Source organism: Populus alba, chromosome 19 (assembly GCF_005239225.2).
Source record: "Populus alba chromosome 19, ASM523922v2, whole genome shotgun sequence".
NCBI classification, from domain to species: Eukaryota; Viridiplantae; Streptophyta; class Magnoliopsida; order Malpighiales; family Salicaceae; genus Populus; species Populus alba.
Window position 1 is genome coordinate 13722074 of NC_133302.1, and position 15513 is coordinate 13737586.

The window sequence follows — 15513 nt, forward strand, 5'->3', positions numbered from 1 at the left end:
ACAATTCTTGCATGAATTTAATTTGGCTTTCCCAATTGGTTTAGAACTTCATACCTAAAGGAATTTAGGTTTGATTTCTGATTTGATTAAAGTTTCCTAACCCCTTCCTTCTTTACAAACAGTTGGCTTCCCCTTCCCTCTTCTCTTAGCAATTCCATCAGTTTTCTTCTTGCAAATCTTCTGTCTAAGTTTGTCTTCCTACGTAGAAATTCTAAGGTTTGTGTAGGTATTTAGGTGTTTTCTCTTAGGCTTGGTGAAGGAAAATCTGAAAATTTTCCTTCCTCTTTTTGTTACCTCCCTAGTCATGAATGAGAGAAGGGATAGGTATTTATAGTCCCATCTCTTCTTAATTCCATTTTGACCCTATCTTTCTCCTTTTTTTTTTTATTTTAGCCCCCCCTTTTTTATAACAATATTTTTGAATTATTATAAACTTCCCCCGTTTTATATATATGCTTTATTCTTAGCCTTCACACCTTAAGCCCAACCTTCAACATCACAAAGCTTGAATTAATCAATTTTCATTTGAGTAACAAGCTTGTTTATTTTATATGCTTGAATAATATATATTAACATCACAACACTTAAGCATAATATATTAGTGATACCAAGTATTTTTTTTATCATTAAAATTTATTGTGGTCGTAATCTCTTATGGCTAGCACAAGAACATGATAAATAAACAAAACAAATGTTGTGTTTATCAAGAATTATCCAATTAAAGAGTATGAAATTGAACATTACAATAAGATGCAACTACATATTTCCATCCAAACTCATGTTAACAACAAACAAAAAATATAATGTTTTTAGGTGATCAATAGTTTAGTAATATAACATTAGAGGAAAAAAAAACTGTTGAAATTTGAAATATTGAACAAAAATAGAGGTAAGATTAACAAATTAATATGCAAAAAAGATAAAAAAATAAAAAATAAATAAAAGATATATAAACATATTCATCTAAACAATAACCTCCATAACACAAACTTAATGGCCAATCATTCTTTAATGTTGTGTTTAGTTAGTGTTTATGAATAAAAGATACTAAAGAAATTGAAACATGTTTGGTTGAAGGATGAGGAAAAAAAATTTCTACCTCTATAAAAATTTTAGGATAAATTCTTATTCTTTAAAATAGAACAAATATAAAAACATATCCCTTCTATCTCAAACTCTTTATCTTTTCCATCCCAAAACATTAATCAAACTCTACACAATAATAAACATATATTTAATATGGAATAAAGATGAGATGATGATTAATAAACGTTCATGTATGATAACACATCCATTATTTTTCAATATAATATTAAGATTATGAAGTCATTGATTCGATCATAGGCTATTACCCTCGATTTGACCTGAAGTCCAACCTTCAACGTCACAAAGCTTGAATTGATCAAATGATATTAAGATTATGAAGTTATTAAATCGAGAATCAAAGGAAATGATGAAGCTAGCACCCTTGATTTGACCTTGTGAGTGCATGATATGCAAGGAGTCCAAATCGAGGGCTTTAACAATAATGCTTTGCTAATATATACTTTAATTCCTAAATTTATAGAAATTGTTTTGGTCTTTATTTTTTATTTTTCTTATAAGAAAATTTTAGTATCCTTATATTTTACAGAAAAAACAATGTTGTCCTTGAATTATTATTATTATTTCAATTGTTCCTGCATGTCAAGTTGTTGACTTGGTCAAAATTAGTTTTAAAAAATTACATGGGTTGATGGCAAGGTAAGAGAAAAGTGGATTTAAGTAGGTATGCCGCTTCAAAAATATGAATTTTATTTTCTATGATGTTTAATTTTTTTTCCATTTATTTCCCTGATTTTAACCTTAAAAATTAAGACAAAACATAATAAAATAATTTAAAATAATAGAAAAAGGAAAAAGACATCATAATACAGATATGATATCATGAAGAAAATTACTGAAAAATAATATATTTGTGATAATATAAGAGAAAAACAAAGTAAAAACAGAAAAAAAAAATTATGATACATATGATATTGAATGAAACAAAAGTTTTTTTTTTTTTTAACATGTACAAGTTTTTAAATCCATCCCATTCTTACCTTTTCGGTCAACCCATAGAAATAATTTGATTATTATTGATTAAGTTAGCAACTTGACATATAGGGAGGATTGAAAGAATAAGCCATTTTAGGGACCAAACTGAATTTGTTGTAAAGTATGAGCACCAAAAAATAAATATTAAAAAGATTTAGAGACCACGAATGTAAGGACGACAAGAATATGACTTATAAGGTTGTATATAAAATAAAAATACCTTTTAAACACAAATTAAAAATACAAGGACTTACTTAAACATTAACCCAATAAAAAAAAAAAAAACGAAGATTCAGTTTCAGAATTGAGGCCAAAAAGAAAAAGAAAAAGAAAACAGCAAAAGAGGGCCACGGGTGGCGGTTTCGACTTTCGAGAGGTGGCAGTAACTGTCATTTTATGATAAATGAAACGCATATTCTCCACCACTCCGTACTATGCGGGCCTCCCTTTTTTGTCTTGCTGCATTTTAATTTTTCTCACCCTGTCCAGTGTCCACTCCCTCCTACTGTGTCTGTGTCGTGGACTTGAACAAAACAAAACCTTGTAAAAAAAACCTCATCATGTCTTCTTAGTTAGATTAACAGTTATCCTATCCTTTGCCTTTCGTTGTTGTCGGTTTCGAAGAGAAAGTAGAAACTGTCTATGCAGCACAAGACACGCTCACGCTCTTTGATGATCGATCGAAAAACATTAAATTGAAGACGCTTTCACCACCCAACAACATATAAAGATCGAGCTCATGGATATTGCTTTTTGTTAATTTTGATTCTCGTGAAATAAACGAAATATGAAGGCACTCGTTATTCCTCCTGTAAGTAGTCATCTCTGATCTCTCTTATGGTTTTTAAGAAGAAGAAAACATCGTGTTATGTATTATTGAGGGCCAGGGGTCATGGATACCGCTGGATTCAACAAGGCATCGTGATGATGGATGAATATCTTGATTCTATAAGCTTTTCCCTTTTACCAAAAGCTTTCTTTTTCTTTTCCTTTCCTGCCATAATCAAAGAAAGCAAGGAAAGAATTAAAACAATCATCATCATCATCATGAATTTGCAGCTCAAAAACTCGTTTCAGGGCAATGAGAAGTAACTTGGCTTGCCTTTGACGGTCAAGAGAGGCGACATAATATAACTTATGGAGCACTCCCTTTGGCGGGATCTTAACTAATGGCTTTCTGTACCATATTTGTATGCATGTATATAAATAAAGACATATCGCTTTACAATTACATGCATGTATGCGTGGTGTGTAGTGAACTCGTTGTTCTTTAATGACTTTGTTATTATTTGTTTTGTTTGTTATATATATATATATATATATATATATATATATATATATATATATATCTTTTCAGGTATCCCTGCCTTCGGATTCGAAGAGTAGGAGATCACATTGGTGTAGCGTTTTTCCTGCTGCTTCTTTTCTTTTTCTTATTTTCTTTGCACTATATGCTTTCATAGCTCCAGATTACAAAGAGGTAATCAGTTTAGTACTGCTTTCATTGAATTTTCAATATTTCTTCAAGTTAACCATTGCTTGTTACCATCGTTCTGCGCTGATATATCAAAATGGATCCTTAATTTGTAATCCAGCTGCTTCTCATTATCTTGTTTTATGGTCTTTTTTCTACCTAATAGACAAGTATTAACTTTGTTGGATGCTTATGAGTCTGTCCTGCAGAGATTATCAAGATGGGGAATAGCTGATACTTTTCAGAATTTTAAATTCAGCAATTGCAAGGTTGTGCATTTTTTTTTCCTGCAAGTTTAGTTGTTTAGATAATTTTCCTTCAAAAGCAGTTGATGGGTTTTGTTTCTTACATGGTTCTGTATATTTTAGAATCAGTGCAGGCCTCCTGGAAGTGAGTCCTTACCTGAAGGGATTGTCTCAAAGACTTCTAACTTTCAAATGAGGCCGCTATGGGGCTTTCCAAAGGTAAAAGTTTATGAGCTCCATGACGGAGTGACTGATCATTCATTTCTCAGAAAGTCAATTCTTGTGACTGATCATTAATTACTGTCACCATTTAATCTCATCTCTACAAGTTTTCAAGATGGACATTTACATGTGACTGCATTAACTCTGCCATGGGTTTGCCAACATTGGTTGCACGAATGTTGAAAAGTTTAATGTGTTTCCATACGTTTGTTTAGGGACTGTGACATAATCTTCCTAGAATTGCAACTTTCTAAAACCTTCATGCTGTAAGTTAACTTCTATAACGAATGAACTTTATAAAATAAATGTTTCAGATGTGGCTCATAGATCTTGAGACTTCTTAGCCTGTTTTCTTCTAATTCTCAGTTCATATATAGCTTACTAGCTGTGAAGCTAGAGCAACCACAGATGATTATTTGACTGTTAAATGCGACTTATTACATGTATAAGTACTATCACAGATACACTTTTTGGTTGAACAAGAATACGTGCTTCTCCATTTCGCTGGAAATGGAAGCTGGAGATATTTGTCATACTAAAATGTTTGCTTAATGGAAACATATAACATCAATTTTCTCTTGCTGCTGATTTTGCTTGATTAATATTTGGCTATTGTGCTTTGCCTTGTTGTTTCTTTGATTTCAACATGTTAAAAAATTGCATCTGGTTTGGACAGAATGATGAAAATTCTCCAATAAACCTATTGGCTGTGGCTGTTGGAATAACGCAAAGAGATCTTGTCAATAAGATGGTAAAAAAGGTATGAATACTACAAGTCAACTTTTATATTCGTAGTTTTTCTCTTACTTCTCTGTTTTAATATTTATTCAATTTTTCAGTTTCTCTCGAGCAACTTTTCTGTGATGCTTTTCCATTATGATGGTATTGTTGATGAATGGAGAGATTTTGAGTGGAATGATCGTGTTATACACGTTTCTGCCCGTAATCAAACTAAATGGTGAGTTGTCCTGGCCCTGGGATCCATTGATCATTACTTGTAGAAATTAAATTACCTAAATAAATCTTTACTGGGTTTTTGTTTTTGATGATGACTAGGTGGTTTGCAAAGAGGTTCTTGCATCCTGATATAGTTGCTGCATGCAATTACATTTTCCTTTGGGATGAGGACCTTGGAGTCGAAAACTTCAATCCTAAACAGTATGTTAATTGCATGTCTCACTTCTTTCTTTAAATTATATATATAAGAAAACCTCAATTTTTAAAGGCTTTAATTCTAGGACCAATAAAATCCTAGTGTTCATCTGAACATTAACTCTTTCCAGTACTTGAAGTGGACAAAATGTTGAAATAAGTCGTGTGCCGGTTACCATGTAATCATGTAGTCCTAATTGAAGCTTGTCCATAATTGTAGAGGGAGTGAAAAAGGTAAAATGTTGTTGAAGTTTCTAGCCTGTAATCTTCAAACTTGGAAGTGTTTATCCTTCTGTCTCGTGAACTTTAGATGGCTTGAAGGCGAGAAGTCTTACTGCCCCTGGAAAAGTTCAAAGAGTTTGAAAAGCCCCTGAGATATCCCTATTCAAAGGCTGAGATACTGCTCTGTGTCTGAATATTTTGAAATTGAGTCAATTACTCATTTTTAGAGTTTAGTTTATTCCTAGATGCAAGGAAATGATGGCCATATGCACTGAGTTTGATAGAGTGACTGGATTCTTCTGTCTTACGTAACATGCATCAGATTTAAAGGCAATAATTAAATCTCATGATTATCGACCAAAACTTGACTACTGGTTATATATGAAAGAATAAGCTCTGTTTTTTTTTTTTTTTTTTTTTTAATATAAGCATTCAGGAAACACAAGCCATTAGGTACTGAGGATAGTTATCAGCTTCAACATACATTAACATTGAATGATTAGAAATATTGGCCTCAGTTGGTAATGTGGTGTGATGTCCTTCACAGAAATCTGAGCGGAAGGCTTGCCTTCAGCTATTGATTTTTCTCCAAGGGCTTAACAGGATTCAGATGATGATTTTTCCCCGGTGCCTAAAAACTTAGTTTTTCTAGCTGCATGGTTACTCTCATGAACATCAAATAGTTAAGGCTCCAGGAAGGGTATTAGCTATATTCATAGGTATTATATTGCAATGGACCCATCTTTTGGGGTTTATGAGGAGCTTCCGCGGGATTCCAGGACTCAACATAGACAAGATCACAAGTTTCTTGTGAAGGCTGAGAACTTGTCAAATGATATATGCCTATTCTGTACAATTTGCAGTGTGTTTTGCCAGCTGAATTTCCATTTTCTTAGATTTCATGAGATGCAGTAATTCATCATCTAAATGCTGGTGGGAGTCGAGAGAGTATTTACCATTATTTGCTACCTGTGATCATCTATTCATTGTGAGATTATTTAGCATCACCTAAATGCATGCTTTGGGGAAAAGGAACGTGATTTTATTTTGCGCTATGCAAATTTAGCAATTTGTTTGCCTGTGTGTGCAAATGCATGTGTACATGATGTGTGTTCCATTGCAAATGAGAGAAGCATTTCAGAGAAGAAAAACAAGGCTTGAACAGTAAAAAGAAGGCATTCCTTATTAAAGACTAAACGAGTAAATAAAATAAGATGAAAATACATATGTTTCTGTTGGTCATCACAATTCAGCTTTGATAGTTTCAAGTAGCGGTCTTTTACCACCATCTTCAGCTCATAGCGATCCACCATCTTGCTGCTTTGTTTCTTTAAATGTAATATTTAAAGGAAAAAAGGACATTTTGTGAGCAATGATAAAGTTGGAAGCATGCAGAGATAACAAACTATAAATTCATGATATGGCGGTTCATATTTCCAATGCTCAAACATCTTTTTTCTTTGAACTTATTTTACATTGCTAGGTATGTTTCAATTGTTAAAAGTGAAGGGCTTCATATATCACAGCCAGCCCTTGATTATAAATCTCTGGTACATCAGCAAATTACTGTCCGGGCAAGCAAATCAGGAGTGCACAGGTTCTTGTGTAACCTCTTTTTTCCTCCTTTTAATGATTATGTGCAGTAATCGGTACTTACCATCTGACCTTGATCGGTTAAATTTTTCTTGACAATGTTGGACCATGAGCTCCTTCATTTTGGGATATGAACATGTTCATTTTGGAATGTTACTGTTACTTTGAACTATACACATGCAGATTTTCTGTACTGCAGTGCTTATTCCTCTCTGATGGCATATGTTCATTGTTATCAGAAGGACTTACAAGCCTGGTATTTGTGATGGAAATAGTACCGCTCCTCCATGCACAGGGTAAAAAAATTCAGTTATGTTACATATCTGTGAGTAGTTTATTTGTATTTTTCCAAGGAAGCTAATAATCCCATCCTTTACATGGGATTTAATTGTTTCTCTTGACAAAACTAAGCTGAAGATCTAAATTACAGGTGGGTGGAAATGATGGCCCCTGTTTTCTCGAGAGCTGCTTGGCGCTGTGTGTGGTATATGATCCAGGTGTTTTATTGAAGAGCTTTTTATTATTATTATTCTGTTCTTACATCAGTATGTGGATGTGTATCTCCGTTTTTCTGTCTTCTAGAAATATCACAGTATTGCATCAGGGGCTGCTTATTCATATCAGAAAGTGATGAATGCTGTCATGGACTGCTACTTTTCATGGGCTCTTATATTCTTTATCACACTTGTTACCCGGTTTCATGGATTCTGATGCTATCACACATCTTTTATGCTAAATTTATTTTGCAGAATGACTTGATCCATGCATGGGGTCTAGACTATCAGCTTGGTTACTGTTCTCAGGCAAGCTACTATCTTTTTCCCCTTTCTCAACGTTATCTAGACACTCTCTTTTGCTCCTTCCAACATGTATACTTACCAGAAATCCTACTGGCCAACGTTTTGATAGGGTGATCGAACAAAAAATATTGGTATTGTGGATGCGGAGTACATAGTCCATTATGGTCACCCAACACTTGGAGGTGTGGTTGAAAATGAGGTTAGAAATCTTTCACGGTCATGCAGATTTTGTTGCTAGAGTTTTCTCGTCTAAGCTTTTGGTGTTACATGAGATTATTATTGCCACATCTGGTGCATCAAATCACTTCAAGGGCACACACATATGATGCAAGCATAAGCATAAGACGGTTTTTAAAGAACAGGTTTAGTTGTAGTATGATTTTTTCGACGGATGCCAGTCTTTCTTTCCAGAGTTCATAAAAAATTTAGCAAACAGAACAAAGAAATGCGAGGTTGGTCTGAGAAAATTGTGGGTTGGATTTGAACTTGCACCTATAATTTTCAGAAAATGATGAATTAAGAATTGTCGTACTGATGAAATGGTAAATTACCTTGCTAGTAAATTTTCTTCATTCATCGTAAAAGAAATTGTAAATTACCTATGATTCTCATGGATGAATTTACTTGTTCTCTTCGAATTTTTGATGGGCCAATACTTACAGCTAGTGTGCTCCTCGATTCCTAGGATCCCTCCTAACAAGCAGATGCTCTCTCGCGTGCTTGTGCCATGGCCAACCCAAGCCATTACAAACAATAAAAAATTTTCTTTTTGCCATTTTGAATGAGTCTTCACCATGTGAACTTTCGCACTCCTTGTTTGATCATTGACATGAATGTAGTGTTTATGTACCTGTTGTGAAGACACCGCATCATTCACAAAAAAACAGGTCATGGAATGAAAGCAAGTTTTAACGAAAAATTTATCTGTTGAAAATGATTTCAATTGTCAAGTTTCACGAGAAGTTGAAAAGCATCCCTTCTTATTCAACTTTCTATACCTAGACCTAATATTGATTTTGTCTAGAGCTACAAGCATGCCAGAGGATCCAAGAGATTCTTTATGCTGTAACTGCAAATACCACTTCTCTTGTTTTAGAAGTTAAAATCACTCCTCATCATGCTTGATTGCCCTTCTCATGAAACAGAGAATCTGACAAGTGTGACATATACCATGCCTTTGATGTGGATTCTCTCCTTGTTTGATCGTTCTATATAAATGGATTTTTCATCTCTGTATTGCAGGAGCCTTCTCGTTCACAGAAAACAGATCCTAGATTGGAAGTAAGTACATATCAATGCAAACGATTTCAAATTGTCTATTTTTGTCTAGTGGTTGAAAATCATCCCTCTTCATTTCAATTTCATCACTCGACATATCGTTGACTTCGTTCGGAGGTACAAACATAGTGGATCTCGAGAGCTTGTTAGGCATTCAGCCTGTCACTAAAGTCTAGAGCCTATTAACCTCGTAGTTTTAGAAACGATTCTCTCCCTAGTAGGACATTGTTCTATTCTTAGAAATTGTCTTCATCAATGTACGTAGGTGTTGAGATTACCGCCCATGTCTTCCATTTCAATGTACATTAAAATAGAAGCACTTATCGTCTTAGGCACAAAATGCAGTTAAAGCATGATAACTTGCAGGTTGTACCAATTCTAAGAGCCTATTAACCTCGTAGTTTCAGAAACGTTTCTCTCCCTAGTAGGACATTGTTCTATTCTTAGAAATTGTCTTCATCAATGTACGTAGGTGTTGAGATTACTGCCCATGTCTTCCATTTCTAAATAGAAGCACTTATCGGGCGTCTTAGGCACAAAATGCAGTTAACGTTACAAGGAAAAGGAAGAGGGGTCGGAAAAAAAAAGAAGCAGGATGATGGCAGAACTTGCAGGTTGTACCAATTCTAACATATCTCTGGAACATAAACCTATCCTCGATGCCCATTGCAGGTGAGGAGGCAGTCCTTGATCGAGCTGAGAATTTTTCAAAAGCGATGGAAAGAGGCGGTTGAAGAGGATCAATGCTGGATAGATCCATACAAAGAGGCAGTGAAAGAAAGCAGCTAGCTGCATGTCCATGAAGCTGTGGACACCATGCTCCATCGTACATTCATTATATATGTATATATATTATATTCTGCAGAGGCAAGAGGCCTGGAACAAACAAGATACAGAGATCAGAAGCTCCGGGGTCGTGATTGACAGGAGAATTAATGGCAACATGCAATATAAATAAAAGCAAAGTTAGGGATCTGTCTTCGTTTGTATATTGTGGTGTGTGAGTCAGGTCACGTAAATGGTGAAGGATACGTACAAGCAAGGCGTGAATTAATCAAAGAGCATTCACATTGATGTGAAGAAGAAACCAGCCTCGCTAGACCTGTAATTTGGCAGCTGTAAAGTTGATGAATACAGGTGATGGAGACTGATTTTAGTGAAGGTGTTCATACTGGGAGACCGGGGATCAATAATTTCTACAATGCTTAGCTTTACAGCACTTGCTTCCCAATAATTCAATTTGTAAGAATTGACATGCATTTGGTTTTTTTCATTTTATTACCTACAATAAAATTATCCTTTTACCCTCCACTAAAAAGATTAACCTTTGGTTTTGGGAGTAGAGTTGTCTTTATATAGGGATCCATTGGTCATCAGGTAAAATGAGAAAAGTAAAAGTTAAAATATTACATTACTCTTGAAAGAAATTAAAAAAATACTGGCATGGAAGGGTTTTATAGTCTTTCATGCATAGTGTAATTACTCCAATACCCTTTAAAGAAATTTTAAAAATCATTTTTTCAGATGATGATTTTTCAGATTAAAAAAAATTAATTAATCATTTTATTATTTTTTTGGTTTTATATATATATACACACACACTTCAAGTAAGAAATCCTCCTTTTGTTAGACTTTTTTTAAAAAATAAAAATAAAAAATGCTTACACACGCCAATTTTTTTTGTTGTTTAGATGAAAAATAATTTTTAAAATTAAAAATTTTTAGATCAATTTCATCCTAAATTAACTTGGGATGTTTTTTTTATCAATTTTTTTTTTAATTTCTCCCAGATTTGTTTTTTAGTGTTTTCTATATATATAAAAAAAATGTTGTATGCATATTCATTTTTTTGGTTGAAAAGAAAAAATATTTTTTTATAAAAAAACCATGTTAATCATTCTTCTTTTTTAAAAAACATAAAATAAAATTTCAACCCACAACAAAGTGCGATCATAGCATGTAGTATATATTAATTTTGTACTAATTAGGACGGATCTCCTTTTGTCTCAATTTTGTCATTATTTCATGCCTCTATCAAAATTCATTACAAAGACAAAATTGGTCCCTCTGTCAACCTTGTTATAAATAATAAATAAAGGGTTCTAAGCCTCAACTTGGCCTCAAACCTACATGCCTTGTGCCTATTATGAACTGTACAATAAACTCATCCACTTTTTATGTACAGATATTTTTTGAAAAACAACTAATTTGCATGAAATTAATTGCACAATAAACTCATCTTAAATTCAATAGCAGGGAAAAGAAAAGGTAAATACAAAAAAGAAAAAAAAGGGAAAGGAATCACTAAATTAAAGGTGATTATTTTCAGTTTGATTTGATTTTCATTAAAAAAAAGTCACCAAACCAAAAAAAATTTAAAAAAAAAACTAAAACCAGTTCAAACCAACTGGTTTCGATTCGGTTTTTTAAGATAAAAATCGATTCAAACTAGTTTAACTTGGTTTTTTCGATTCGGCTTGATTTTGGCTGGGTTTGGGCTCAATTTTTCCTGGTTTAGTTCAGTTTTTTCGGTTCTAGACTTGTAAAACCAAAACCGAACCAAACTAATTGATTTTTTTATTAAATTTTAATCGAATTTAATCAGTTTTTTGTCACAATTTGATTTTTTGGTTATTTATTTTTTCAGTTTAATCAGTTTTTTTTACTCAACCTGGACTAAACCACTTCTCATAGAGGAAACTCTTATCATCTGGAAGTAGATAAAGATAGAAGGAGTGGTTTAACCTATGATGATGATTCAGCATTAATTCTTAGCTTTCTCTTCAAGGAAATTGTGATTTAATAAAGAAGAAAGGAGAAAATATTATAAATTGATGAGTGTTAGTGTGTGCCTGCAGAGTGCAATAATGATACGGGCACGCATGCCATGCGAGCCTTGAACATCCAATATTCATAAGAAACAATTTCATCGCTGTTTGGCCTTGAGACAGCACATGGGTTTCGTCATATATCAGCTCAATAAGATTCTCAAAACACTCTTCTCAATGCACCAAACGCCGGTGTGGCTGCAAACCCTACTACCATGTCTACATGCTCACGAGCCCTACTGTTTGCGTATTGGATTTTTATTTTTCCAAAAGAGTATTAGGCTGTGTTTGTTTTTCGTTACTTTTTATGCTAGTGGCAAAACAAACACAGTAACATGTTTGATAACCAAAAAAACAATATTTTATACTATATTTTATACCATGAGATCTACTAAAATTAAATTTAAAACACAATTTTTATATAATAATTTTTAGATATTTTTTTTATTTGAATTTCATAAAAATTTCTTAAATCTGTTTATTTTTACGTTTCGAAAACATTTTTTAAATAAATTAAAAACTTCTTATTTATTTTTTCTTCAGATTAATATTTTGTTTTTGCGTTGATATCAAAATTAATTTTTAAAAAATAAAAAAATATATTATTTTAATGCATTTTCAAGTAAAAAACACTTTTAAAAAGCAACCGCAACCACACTTCCAAACACAACTGGCTAAACATTTTATACATATTTTTTTGCTATATATAAACTTCAGCCATAATTTTTACCAAACACGTATCTAAATCCAACTTACAATAGCTAACTACACTTTTTAAAAAATCACAATCATAAAAGCTATCTACAAAACAAACACTCTAAAATGATTACAAAACCAATATAAAAATTTCAAGTTTTTTAAAAATGTACGGCCTTACCACTAAACCAAACAGAAACAGCTCTTAATAAATTTGTTCAAATAATAAAAAACAAAATTCAGCTCAATATTTCTGTTTTTATGTAAAAAAGGAGACATTATAAATGGTCAATCTATGATTATAACTCATAAGGCCCCCCTCCACCTTAAAATCTCAGCAACTAGTTGCTACTTGCTACTAGACTTAATTGCCTCCTACCCATCTTCCACCCACCTTGCTATTATCGCTATCAGCACCTCCATGCATTAATATCATCATATCAACCCACTATAAAAACCCTATCTACATAAGAGCTTTTACAGCACCGTTTAGCACTAACCTATTTATTGGTAATTCAAGACCATCATGCGCTCGAGGGCACCCTCACATCATCTGCTGGAGCTTGGCAGCAGGGCATTAAGAGCATAAAATATGCAAAATGATTCTATATAGCTAGCCCCACTACAGGGCCATTGCCAGAGCAAACATGCTAATTGGTTAACGAGCTGTTCTTGTATGCTTTAAACATGGAGAAGAAGCAACAAAACAGCATATGCAAGATCAAAGAAGAGGCTGAAGAGTGAAGACACAAAAGAAGGCAGCCATAGGTCGAGAACAAACATATTCCAGCAAGAACATTAGTGGGCATTTGAGATTTTTCACGTTGACAGGGAACAAACAAAAAATAATAATAACAAATAAATTAAGATATGGTGAATCTTAATCCTTTGTCGAGAGTACCAGACCAGCACTACTGAGCACTGAGATTTAATATATTCTTAAAGGCAACTACTTGGATTGTCACAAACCCCAATGGTTTGGTAAACATAAGAACAATTCTTCTCCAAATATCCATAAATTGCTAAAATACTAACCTTGTCTGCTGTCTCCACTCAGAAGGCGTTGTTGCAACTTCCTTAAAAAATTATACACACTTCCCACCGGAAGTAGCAACAACCCTTTACCTTGCCTGGAAATAGCAACAACGCTTTACCTGGAAATAGCAACACCCAAACACTAACAGTGACCCTATCATATACTGGTATGATAGCAGCAATAAACAAAATTATAAACAAACAAATCTAAGAACAGGTATTCTCCTCCCCCCGCTCACACTTGCAACAGGATCAAGAAAAAGCACAAGAACTAGAGATGGCATCTGAGGCAATTACAGGTCTTGGGAGTGAAGGAACAGAAACCAAAGGGCCTGTTTGGAATGTTGCAATTGATGGCATAGCAACAAGGAGATGGCAAGCAAACCCCCTTAGCACCTCCACAGCAAGTGCACATTGCACATATCTGAAAACCATTCAATCTTCTCCTGGTCTCATTCATCATCATTCTTATCTCCGTAACCTTCAGTGGCTCCATCAACGGCACCATCTCATTACTTGTTGTTGCAGACCCATTTACCTCCAAATCAACAAAAATTCAATCCACAAACACCAATTTAGACATGAAAAGCAAAGGGATCTACGAATTAAGAGGGGAATATGGAAAGAAACAACACTCACCTGGCCTGTGCTTGTACTTGCCTCATTGTAATCGATCACATTAGCTAGGAGGAGGAGGAGGAGGAGGAGGAGCATGAGAGGTAAAGAGACCCCATAAGCAGACATGATGAGATGGGTTTTTCACGAGGCTTTTGAAATATGTGGGAATTGGCAATTGGGGTTTTGAGCTGTATATGTACTAGAACAAGTGTTTGATTTGGCGCATCATTAAATGTTACTTGGTGTTACGGTTGATGGGTTTGTTTTGGTTTCCAGCTGCTAAGGACTACGGGATGTTTGGTACCGCGATCAAGGTTTAAAATGTTTTTATATTAAAATAATATTTTTTTAAATTTATTTTCAAACTGAATTTAAAAATATTTTAAAAATAATTTTAAATAAAAAATTTAAATTTCTTTTAATAATATCTTTAAAACATAAAAATAAAGTGAGGGTTCAGATGGAGAAAGAGAATCTCTAGTTTATTAATCATGCACAGTCTTAAAATCCAATCCGACAAATCGACTTAGAACCCGACTAACCTTGAGCTAAAATCGGTTGGGTTTAAAAAAAATAAAGAAAATTAAAAACTTAGTTGACCTGATAACCTATTTTGAACAGGAAAAACCTAGCTAAAAACTCAGTTGCAACCAATTGATTATTTTTTTAACCAAAACGATATCGTTTTGATTTATAAAAAAATTAAAGTTGACCCGGGTAATCCAGATAAAACCCATAACCCGAGTCTTGGGTCAGATTTAAAAATTCTGATTGTATGCCGTAATGTGTTATTTAAGAAAAGAAATTAAAATAATATTTTTTAAATCTTATTTTAGTTTTAATATTAAAAGAATATTAATTTAATTAAAAAAACACTGAGTTTAGATTCTCTAAAAAATTAGCCCTGTTTGTTTTTGCGTTCAAAAACACTATTAAAAAAAAATTATTTTTTATTTTTTTTCTTATTTTAAATTAATATTTTTTTGTATTTTCAAATCATTTTGATGGCTGATATCAAAAATAATTTTTAAAAAATAATAACCATTACATTCCTACTCCCAAACATATTGTCAAGGTATAGATAACAAGTGTCATGATGTTAATGGCTTGGAACGGGCTCGGTTTCAGCCGGACCTAAATCAGGTTCTGTTTATTTTTGCTAGGCCAGGGCCCACCAAGCCCAACTTTGGGCCTCTTAAGAGAATTTTTGCCAGGTTAAAAATAAATAAATAAATAATTCAGTTTCTTTGAGGCCTTGGCATGGCTTTTTG

General features: G+C 33.4%; 2 protein-coding genes across 5 annotated transcripts; one reads left to right on the forward strand and one right to left on the reverse strand.

Annotated features, from left to right (window-relative positions):
* The first annotated feature begins 2556 nt into the window (after positions 1–2556).
* On the forward strand, positions 2557–10383 carry LOC118028924 (uncharacterized). Of its 4 annotated transcripts, none has more exons than XM_073406871.1 (14): positions 2563–2890; positions 3437–3559; positions 3763–3822; positions 3922–4017; positions 4697–4780; positions 4860–4978; positions 5077–5178; positions 6878–6991; positions 7171–7296; positions 7418–7484; positions 7737–7790; positions 7897–7986; positions 9030–9068; positions 9738–10383. In XM_073406871.1, the coding sequence occupies exons 1-14, from the start codon at positions 2867–2869 to the stop codon at positions 9852–9854; spliced, it is 1215 nt and encodes a 404-aa protein (XP_073262972.1). In that variant the 5' UTR covers positions 2563–2866; the 3' UTR covers positions 9855–10383. The 4 variants fall into 4 exon arrangements, with proteins under 4 accessions (XP_073262973.1, XP_073262974.1, XP_073262972.1 ...); XM_035032678.2 differs by having other exon boundaries at positions 2567–2890; positions 7227–7283; XM_073406872.1 differs by lacking the exons at positions 9030–9068; positions 9738–10383 and having other exon boundaries at positions 2557–2890; positions 7171–7312; positions 7897–7980.
* Positions 10384–13435: 3052 nt separating this feature from the next.
* Positions 13436–14495, reverse strand: LOC118028923 (uncharacterized). The gene is made up of 2 exons (XM_035032677.2): positions 14264–14495; positions 13436–14162 (listed from the first exon to the last, which is right to left on the reverse strand). The coding sequence occupies exons 1-2, from the start codon at positions 14366–14368 to the stop codon at positions 13896–13898; spliced, it is 372 nt and encodes a 123-aa protein (XP_034888568.1). The 5' UTR covers positions 14369–14495; the 3' UTR covers positions 13436–13895.
* Positions 14496–15513: the final 1018 nt, after the last annotated feature.

What these genes read in the sequence shown, in the direction of transcription:
- LOC118028924 (XM_073406871.1), top strand. Translation starts at nt 2,867, where the DNA reads ATGAAGGCACTCGTTATTCCTCCT. An exon ending in GCCCGTAATCAAACTAAATG is followed by an intron (nt 4,979 to 5,076) that starts GTGAGTTGTCCT and finishes GATGATGACTAG; the next exon opens with GTGGTTTGCAAAGAGGTTCT. An exon ending in AAACAGATCCTAGATTGGAA is followed by an intron (nt 9,069 to 9,737) that starts GTAAGTACATAT and finishes TGCCCATTGCAG; the next exon opens with GTGAGGAGGCAGTCCTTGAT.
- LOC118028923 (XM_035032677.2), bottom strand. Translation starts at nt 14,368, where the DNA reads ATGTCTGCTTATGGGGTCTCTTTACCTCTCATGCTCCTCCTCCTCCTC. An exon ending in CAAGTACAAGCACAGGCCAG is followed by an intron (nt 14,163 to 14,263) that starts GTGAGTGTTGTT and finishes GTTGATTTGGAG; the next exon opens with GTAAATGGGTCTGCAACAAC.